This window comes from Candoia aspera, chromosome 10 (genome assembly GCF_035149785.1).
Source record: "Candoia aspera isolate rCanAsp1 chromosome 10, rCanAsp1.hap2, whole genome shotgun sequence".
Taxonomy (NCBI): domain Eukaryota; kingdom Metazoa; phylum Chordata; class Lepidosauria; order Squamata; family Boidae; genus Candoia; species Candoia aspera.
Genome location: NC_086162.1, coordinates 15684206 through 15694111, shown reverse-complemented (window position 1 = coordinate 15694111; position 9906 = coordinate 15684206). Strand labels below are relative to the sequence as shown.

Here is a 9906-nt window from a genome sequence, read left to right as displayed (position 1 = left end):
CAAGGTTTTGGGGGTGGGAAGGACTTCGCATTATCACATTCAGGGTTGCACATATTGCTTTTCCCCAAAGTATTGCCTAGTCCATAAAGTGCCAGCCACACACTGGGCATTTGCTGGGAACCCTATGGGCATCCTTGAAACCCATCTTTCCACTCAACAAAGAGGCACTGGAGCAGGAGCAACATCAAGGAGCAGGAGAAAAGAGGAGATTTTTTCCCCCTCCTTTGGAATAATAGGAGAACTGTTCCACCAGCAATGGTGCTCTTGGTTCATTCCAGTCCCAGCTGTTTCGTGGACTTTTCCTCCTTCTCCATCAAAGTTATGTCTTCTCTTCTTTGACTACTTGATAGAGGAGCACCTTTGGGAATGGAGGACTCCATTGACTAAGCCAAAGAGCATCCTTAAGTTCCCTGCTGATCACTTTATCTTCAGGAAGCCCTGTTCCCATGGAAGGCCTTGCTATCTTGGAGAGAGCTATTGCTTTCCGGTTAACTCAGTCCATGAAAGCATAAGGTCCTGCAAAATATACAACCAAATAAATAGTCAACATATACCTAAGCCCCATAAATATACACTGAAGGTTATATCTAACTCTGGGGAGTTCAGTCAACTCTAGTCCAAGAGAAGCAACACATGGCATCCTAAACCTAGGCAAACAAATAAAATTGGGATGCCCGTAGAACACACTGAAAACCGTGTTGTGACTTAAGCAGAGGCCTGATTCAGAAACTGTACTAAAAGTGGCTGGGTTCCCACCACACACAGGCACAAACTGCCCAACACCATTTTTGCTTAGTATATTCTCTGGTGCAAGCCCAGCCATGATGCAGAACTGGATGCATTTATTCATCTAAAATGGGAGGAGGGGGGAGGGGGTGGATCACATGAGACACCCAAGTATGGATGCCACACCTTTGGAAAAACTGTCCAAAAATTGCAGCATGGTGTCAACAGTTTCCCTAATCTTTTTAATGGAGGTTTCTGGATTAGGAAGACCTCATTAAATCAATGGGGAAATGAGTTTATTAGCAAAGGGAATCTGCTTCCCCAAACTCTATTTGGATTGGATTGGTTTAATCGTAGGTACTTCTCCAAATATTTCTCAGGAAATAGCTCTGCTTAATGTAAACCCATGCAAATTTACCCATATTTCCACATGCCAAAATGGGGATGTGACAAATGTCGAGCCTTACTACTCATAATAACCCTTGGGAAAGTATCTTTCCCAAGTCTATCTCAACCAATGCTCTACTTCATTTTTCTGAATTATTCTGGGAATTTGGGGGGTTGGGGCTAATGCTCATGTGAGATGAGCTTTATGAACTCCTGAGATTCACATTTCTGCAATGGAAAGTATACTTTTACCATTTATTATATAACTGCATTCTCTTTTCTCTTTTTTCTCCTCACAACTGTAGGCTGGAAGTAGTGAGTTGGAGAAAACAGTTGTTTCTTGCTGTGAAATCTGGCTCCCACTCCCCCCAAAATATGCCTCACCCCCTCATTCTGAAGAAATCAATCTCCAATAACTGGAGATAACTCCAATAACTCCAGTAACTCTAGGTCAGAAGTAGGGAAGCCAGCTCCCTTCTGATGAACCAGACGTTGGCCATCCTGTCCTGAGAGTTGGTAGCTCAGCAACACGCAGAGGGCCCAACACTCTAGATTTGAGGGGGAAGGATTTCTGCCAAAGAATTAGCAGAATGAGCTCTGCAAAACTTCAAGAGGGGGGTGAGCTATGACTATTAAAACTCTGCTCCAAAGCATTTTGCAGATCTCGAGACACGCTCAATGTGACTGAATATGCAGCAACATCGGTACACAAAACAAATATTAGAAGACGCACAAGTAGACTTTTTACCTGAGCACTTTCAAAAGTTCAGCTTGTCAGGCCTGGGATTTCTGCTCTGCAGAAGCTTTGCCAGCCCTCCTGTGCCCATGGGCAGCTGCATTTTTGGAGGATCTCTGGAAAAAAAAAATGCCAGGGTGAGTCCCATAAGAGAGAGTACTAAGAATGGAAAAAGAAAGAGAAAGAGAAAAAGTATTGATATTTCTTAAACATGCATTTGGGTTGCTTTTTGTAGAGCAATGATTTCACTGTCCAGGCTTACACACAGACACGGACACAGTCGCACACACACACACACACAGACACGGACACAGTCGCACACACACACACACACAGACACGGACACAGTCGCACACACACACACACACACACACACACAGAGAGAAAGACATTCTCTCTCCCTCCCTCTCTCTCTCTCTCTGTCTAAAAAAGGCAAGCTCCAAGTCTTAGAAAAGTTTATAGCTGGATTCATTGCTACGAGATTATCTAAGAACTCGGTTTAATGACCATAATGCTAAAAAGATGAAATGACATTCTTTTTTAATACACTGCCATGCCAGTTACTGCATTGCTATTCATAGTTCCAACTAGAGTGTTCTCTTCAAAAGTCCTAGCTGGGTGTCTAAAAGCAAGAGATGATACCAGAGATTTAGGTCATTCAAGAGAAGCAGGTACACTATCACAATTTACTGTAGGAATAGGCAACTGGGTCTCTCCAGTTTTGGACTACAGCAGCCATCATCCTCAAACAGTATGGCTGTAGGGAATGTGTGTGTGACTGACCAAGAGAGCTAAAGAATCTCTGGGTTAGGACTACTCTACTTCTACAATAGCGTTTCATAAAAGGGGACTGCCATGTAATCCTTGAGTGTCCACGGAGTATGCATGTGGGGGCAAGCGACGTAACGATAAGAGTGATGTTTTTGTGGCTTCTACCAGGTGCCTGTACTGACTTCCGTGGGGCAGCTTTTCTAATGGCAAAGTTCACACATCACAATGAGTTATCATGGGCATTATTTGGGTTTGTATAAACCCAGCCATTGCGGGCTTTATAGCTTAGTGAGATTGCCTTTTCAGATGGATCTTCATCTGACGACGTAGAGCAGATGCTGGACAGGGCACCACACAGATTCCATTCTGGGGAGCTAGACCCTAGCAGTGGAGTCATGGCAGAAACAGAGACCATCCCTGTAGATTCTGACCATGAAATGGAGATTTGACCACCTGGCATGCCACCCACTACAACTATAAGAAATCCAAATGGCAGAAAGTTGGGAGGATGCTAAGTTGCTTGGAAGAGCCCCATGAAAGCTGGGTCTGAGAGTAAGTCACTTCTCTAAGCAGCCCACTAGTAGTGATCAACCCAAGCTATACTTGGATGAAGGCCGGGAGCTCTCCATATTTAAGCCTCCTGAGCATACTCCAATGCTGGAACAACTTCTGTATCGGCTTCTCGTATATCTGTCCTTGCCTGGATTTATTTGGCTTGGAAATAGCATTGCCTTATTGATTTATCCTGTGGACCTTGATTCCTGGTATAGAATTTGTGAGCCTTGAACCCTGGACTGGACTGTGACTACACCTTTGCCAAACGAGCCTACCGCAAGTACCTCTTCTACACCCATCTTGATCTGTTGCCTCTAAGTATTTTGGGACAGGATATTTGGTGTGCAATAGGTGAATTTATGGAGACAAGATACTTGCTGAAATGGATAAATTTAACCATGGGTTGATTCAAGGAAATTCCCATCACATATAGTGCTCCCTCTATTAATCTCATAACTCCCAAGAACTTTTAGCACCTTCTCGTATGCTAAATATATCCCTAACCCCTAACCAGGGTTAGGGTTAGGGATATATTCTTGTTTATGTCATACCTACCGAGGCTTGCCATGGCAGAAAGTTGCACAGATGCTATCCTTGAAATGTGAGCACTCACATCTGCGGAGAGACCTCTTCTGCCGTACTCGAGGATTCCCCAGCCCATAGGGCACAGAGTGGCTGATTTTGAAAGAAGAAAAAGTAGTCAGGTTAACCTCCATGGCTGATCAGAAAGATATCTATGTTATAGGTTTGGTCAGTAGCCAAGAAAATTGAACAATAACTAGGCTTCTCTGCAGTTGCTAAGGGGAAGAACAATCTCCTTGCTCCAAATATGCACTCAGCTCCAGATATGGTTTGCTTGGCCTTGAATAAGTCCAATGTAGCAACCAGCTAAAGTGGTTTCCAAACTGTGGTTTATGGCTTGGCACATAAACCCTTATCTCACATTAGGACAGAAGACCCAATGGAATTTCCCTGGCACTGGATGCTTGGATCTATACCAAGGATGGATGGACCTCCAAATGTAGTTGAACTACAGCTCCTATCATCACTGATTGATAGCCATGCCAAATGGGCATAATAGGAGCTGGACGATATGGCAGGAGGACACAGCTACTTCACCTCTAATCGAGATTAATTTATATGCATTGGGTCACCCTGGAATCCATATGAAAAATTAAGAACAATTACTTTAAGCACAATTTATTTTAATGGGACCCTAGCATAACCAATGGGCAGGGCTATGGCACAATGGCTAAGTTCTTGTTTTTCATGCATATAGTCACAGTTTCAACTTGCAGCATTTTCTGAAATAGTTGTGATCTGTGATAGTCCACGTTAACAACCTTAGGCTAGACAACCCAACTGTCAAGAGTGAACAGAAGGCTGCTTTCTATGCTCCTGTGATGTCCACCAATTCACATGGCTTAAAGTCCCCCAGGCAAATTTCTGGAGGATAAGGCTATCAATGATGACCTGTCTAGATGGGGCATTATTTCCAAAATTAGATGGTATGCATGAGAGCATACATTTGAAGCAGCAAGTGCACCCATCTTATGGGCTTCCATCAGCATCTGACTGATTAGGATGGGAACAGAATGCTGGACTCAATGGGCCTTAGGTCTGATCCAGTTGGATTCTTCTTATGATCCCTGCTGCCCAATGCCATCTGTTCATATTGACCAATCTGGACTTGAAGAGTGTAAGAAGTTCATTTATTTAAAAAGGAACCCCTAAACTCTTACAAGCTTTGTAACTCTGGAGAACAGCCTTCAGTTAGTTTCATCCCCCAGCCTTTCCCCCTTCCTTAAAAAAATAAAACTGGAAGAGAATGGCATGTAACTTCCTGACTGGATTATTACTCAATACCGTGGGTTAGCAGGCATAACTAGAACCACGCCTAAGCAAGTGTAGTCTGTTTGGCTTGGATCCTAAGCAGCTCAGAATAGACTGTTTGGGGTCTTGCTGTACCATACAACAGGCCAACCCCTTCTTGATAATTACATGCATCTGAGGCTATTCAGCCTTAACTCCCTAACAAATACCAACCTGCCTTATATTTCCTCCACCACCCAAAATAAATATAGGGTAGGAAGCTGAAGAGTGCTTTTGAGTGTCATATGCAAATCTTCCTTAAGAGGCAAAGAACATGGATTCTGCCCACCCACCCCAGCCCATCCATTTGGATCCTGTCCCAGAGTACACACCACCTAACTTCTTTGTAGCCAATCTTGTCACTCACATGGATCTGGTAGGATAAAGTTGCTTTGTACTGAGACAGAAATTTGGCCCATTCAACCCAGTCCTGGGAACACTGACTGGCAGCATCAGCCACTGCAAGGTTTCAGACAGGTGTGTTTCCCAGACCAGCCTAGATATGCTGGGGACTGGAACTTGAACCTTCTGCATGAAAAGGTGGTGCTTTGCTACAGCAAGCCACAGCCCCTCCAAATCAGTTACCACCTTTTTCAAGAGCCTAAGAGCTTCATTTACCTTGGCGTGTTGATCCAGATGATATCGAGATGGCAGAAATAGATGCACTCCTTGTCCATCCAGTTGATACAAGAACATCTCTTGGTCCTCTGGTGCCGACTGTTGGCGGCCAACAAGTGGGATTCCACTGTAGCCTGGCCTATTCATGGCCCCAGAGGAAAGAGAATGGACAAGTCAGTCACAGCTCTGGCGTGGAAGGGCCAGGAACGCATCCTGGTAGGTAAACAGAGTGATTAGCGTGCCCCCTAGTTTCCCAGCTTAGCAGTTTTATAGCAGCCACGCCTTAATGCCGGAGATTGCAAGATCATAAAAGCTGTGTTCTTTTATTCATTCAGGGTGTTTACAGACCCCACGGCTTTTTGGCATTGCTCAGCAAGAAACCAGACGCCAAAAGTGATACTGGATGTCTTGCCTAGGTGTACACTTTGGCCCATGTCTGCAACGCACTGATCAGTAGAGAGGCCGATTCCTTAGCTGGAGAGGCGGATTCATTAGTACACGAAATCACCACCCCCAAGGACTGACAGTGCATGGCTCAAGGGAGCTGGGTAATGGTTATCTGTGTTTGGCTTCTCTCCTTTTTAAATTCATTGACAATCACACCAGGCATGGGCAGGCCAGAGTGTGCCAAAGCATGCCAGAAGGATTGAGCCTTTTTGCTTTCTCTTCCTTCCTTTCTTCCTTCCTTCCTTTCTTTCTTGAGAGGGTTGCAAGCAAAAGCCAAGTCTTTTTTTCTCCTCCCCCAAAAAAGCAAACCAGAAAAAGAGAAAAAGTCTTTATCCCTGGGATTTGTGGTCAGAGCAAAATCGGACCTCTCAGAGGACCACCCATCCCTGCAAAGCCAGACTCCCCTAGAGCTGCTTCCTCCCGTGTGGAGTCGCCTGGAAACAGAACGCGAAGTCTGGCCTTGCTGCAGGGACCACAGGAGGATGCAGAGGGAGGTTAGCATCTGACTGGCAAGAACTAAGGAGGGGGTCAAAAACCAAGGCTCATTCACAAGCAAAATGCATTTGAAAAAAAAAATAGCAGGATTTAAAACAAGCACCAAGCAGACCCCCCAAATAGTTATGCTTTCTTAAAAAAAGAAAAATCCTGGCGGTTCTCTCACCTTCTTGCAGCAGGACACAGAAGGCGACTGCAAAGGAAAAGAAACAGGCAGGATTGTTTACCATTGTGGCTAGCTTAATCCTTTAAGAGGCAGAAAACTTCGCTTCCCCTCTCCCTCCCCACAGCCGCCAAGAGACGCTTCTAAGGTCCCAGGTCTTCGCTGCAGGTGTTTTATAACCCTGCTGGCTAGCGCGTCACAGGAGCCCGTGGGCACGCCTCTCACCTCCCCTCCACGTGGGACGGGGGCGCCCTCCGCCTGGCGAGCCAAGGGGGCACAGAGCCAGCCAATCGCCCCGTCGCTTTGTTGCCGCCGCTTCCGCCGCCGCCGTTTTCTTGCCTGGCCGCCAGGCTGCGCTTTCTCCCGAGCTACTGTCCCGCAGCGCTCAGACGTTCATCTCCCCCGCCGGGGCAGCTTCGCGTTAACATACAAGGAGACGAAGCGACCCGAAGGCTAGATGGGTGGATGTGGCCGGACTCCGAGGCAGCCCGGGGAAGCTGCAATCTCTGCCCTGGCTGACTGTTTCCCTGGATCTGGCCACAGTTCCATCATCTTAGCCCTGCCGACTGGAGGTTGTGGGAGTTACAGTCCAACATGTTTGGAGAACTCCAAGTTGGGTTTGAAGAATCGGTTTAGCACTGAAGAAAGGCAAGTTCACATCCCAGGAGTGGTTGATGGTTGGCAAGGGAAAGTATCTTAATTCTCAGTGTCCCCTTCCTGCACCAGAATTCAGCCTGGGTGCTGTGTATTCCTACTGCCCACTAACAATTGTTCTAACAATAGTTTACTCAATGAACCCAGTTGCCTGGGTTCACATAGCTCATGAACAATGAGCTGGTATCAAGCATGGTCACTGAGTTGGCTCAGTGCAGAGAACCACAAACCAATCAACCATATATTAGCCAAGGGTGTTATGGGACCCTAGCTGTTGCTTGACTTAAACAAGACTTTTTAAAAAAAAAAGAAGAAGAAAAATGAAAAATGTCTCACTCTCTTACCCAGCAATCAGCTCCCCAAATTGACATGCACCCTGCCTGGGCTTATATGGAGCATACACACCTGTTGGGAAGGAAGGAAGGAAGGAAGGAAGGAAGGAAGGAAGGAAGGAAGGAAGGAAGGAAGGAAGGAAGGAAGGAAGGAAGGAAGGAAGGAAGGAAGGAAATACACTTATATGCATTGGGATACAAGGGGTGCAATCTCCTATTTTTCCCTCCATGAATATCTCAGCATGTAGTCTTTGGGGATTAAATGCTCCAGGAAAAAAATGTACCTGCAGCTTTGAAGAGAAATGTAAGCAGGAAATCCATGCATGACATCTAATGTCCTACCCAGTTTGGTCCCCAGGGGGCAGCCTCATGCCTTTAAATCATCTAAAGGTCCTATGAGGGGCCAAAGCATCTTCTCAAAGTGCTTGAGATGATAGGTATAGTTCTGTCTGCTTCCTGTTTCATCATAATCCCATCTTGCGAGGTCAGCTGATACATGGTAGCGAGGTTGGTGGGTGAACTGCTTAATGAAGCAAGGCTTTGAACCATGCCTGTTCTCCTGACTCCAGTGTACATTTGGCTATGTTTGTAAACTTAAACCAAATTCATAACATGCCCATATCTCATTCAGAACTCTCCCTGTGACTATTTTGTTAAACCGTATTGGCTGTTTCACACTTTTAAGCACTTATCAGCCCTTATCTGTGAAGTCTTCCAGCGCATGAAGGCACGCCTGTCACCAGAAGTCCCACTGTTCTTGTTTTTGCTGTTGCACCATTTGTGAACCAGAGGCTGAAACCATGCACTATTCAGTCAAAGGGTGAGATCTCGCCCACACATATCTTGTCTCCCCCACAAATGGTCAAGGTTGAGGATCCAGCATTCCACAAAGCCACTGCCCTTATAGTATCTGTGATTCCTTTGCTTGTGGTTCAGGGAAGAGATGCCAGAGGGATACCTCTGCAAAATGCCACCCATCTTTTGGCCTGAAATCTCAAAGGATAAAGAAGTGTAAATCATGAGTTATTTGTTATTTCTAATGGGTAGGTGGCAGATCTTGGGGGAAGGGGATGAAGTGAGCAATTTACATTAGGAAATCAGAAAGACAACAAAAAGTTAGGCATGCACACTGCATATTTGTCTCACAGAGGCTTCTAAGAAAAATGTAAAGTGACACAAGATTTCTCTAGGCCAGTGTTTCTCAACCTTGGGAACTTTAAGATGTGTGGACTTCAACTCCCAGAATTCCCCAACCAGCATGCTGGCTGGGGAATTCTGGGAATTAAAGTCCATACATCTTAAAGTTCCCGAGGTTGAGGAACACTGCTCTAGGCTTTGTCCCAATTGGGCCATGACCAAGTTGATTACTCCAGCATTTATCACGAAGGAAAATTATCTATGGATTTGTTCAATAAATAAAATCGTAAGTCAGTGTGAAACTGCATGCTTCATACAGCCAGAGGATCCTAGGTTCCAGCCCCAGAACCAACAGTGAAAGGATCCAGGTAACACATAATGTGGGACTCCCACGAGCTCTGCCAGGCTGAGATTACTACCTTCAACAGATTGATATTAGATAATTTCAGACAAGAGCCAGTTTGGTGTAGTGGTTAAGGCACCAAGCTAGAAACCAGGAGACCATGAGTTGTAGTTCTGCCTTAGGCACAAAGCCAGCTGGGTGACCCTGGAGCAGGCACTCTCTCTCAGCCCTAGGAAGGAGGCAATGGCAAACCACTTCTGAAAACCTTGCTAAGAAAACTGCAAGGACTTGTCTGGGCAGTCTCCAAGAATCAGACACAATTGAACAGGTTAAAAAAAAATCAAATATTGAAAACATCGCACACTCCTTTACTTTAAAATGTTCTTACATTTCCCAAAACAGGGTGACTATAAAGTCTTGGAGTGAAAGTGGAAGACAGCAAATGCCAGGATATCTTTTGTTGAATGACAATTGAAACCCTTCATCTTGCCGCTGACGTTCATAAAAGAGCTGGTATTATTAAAACTGTAGTTCCGCAGTCTGCTTAGTTGGTTACTGAATGAATGCAATATAATATAAAGATCTAAGCAAGGTTGACACTAAGCAAGTTTAGAATGCTTTGTGAATGCAACCCCTTATCATCAGGTGTTTCAGTGTATTGGGTGGAAAC

The 9906-nt window shown here is 45.3% G+C and overlaps 1 protein-coding gene across 2 annotated transcripts; it reads right to left on the bottom strand.

Moving 5' to 3' along the window:
- Positions 1 to 225: 225 nt before the first annotated feature.
- Positions 226 to 6886, bottom strand: EDN2 (endothelin 2). Of its 2 annotated transcripts, none has more exons than XM_063312538.1 (5): positions 6774 to 6886; positions 5666 to 5804; positions 3731 to 3850; positions 1862 to 2008; positions 226 to 516 (listed from the first exon to the last, which is right to left on the bottom strand). In XM_063312538.1, exons 1-4 carry the CDS (start codon positions 6835 to 6837, stop codon positions 1888 to 1890), a joined length of 444 nt encoding a protein of 147 aa, XP_063168608.1. In that variant the 5' UTR covers positions 6838 to 6886; the 3' UTR covers positions 226 to 516; positions 1862 to 1887. The 2 variants fall into 2 exon arrangements, with proteins under 2 accessions (XP_063168608.1, XP_063168609.1); XM_063312539.1 differs by having other exon boundaries at positions 1862 to 1965.
- Between the last annotated feature and the right edge of the window lie 3020 nt (positions 6887 to 9906).

What these genes read in the sequence shown, in the direction of transcription:
- EDN2 (XM_063312538.1), bottom strand. Translation starts at nt 6,837, where the DNA reads ATGGTAAACAATCCTGCCTGTTTCTTTTCCTTTGCAGTCGCCTTCTGT. An exon ending in CTGTGTCCTGCTGCAAGAAG is followed by an intron (nt 5,805 to 6,773) that starts GTGAGAGAACCG and finishes GGCCATGAATAG; the next exon opens with GCCAGGCTACAGTGGAATCC. An exon ending in TTCTGCCATGGCAAGCCTCG is followed by an intron (nt 2,009 to 3,730) that starts GTAGGTATGACA and finishes TTCCATTCTTAG; the next exon opens with TACTCTCTCTTATGGGACTC.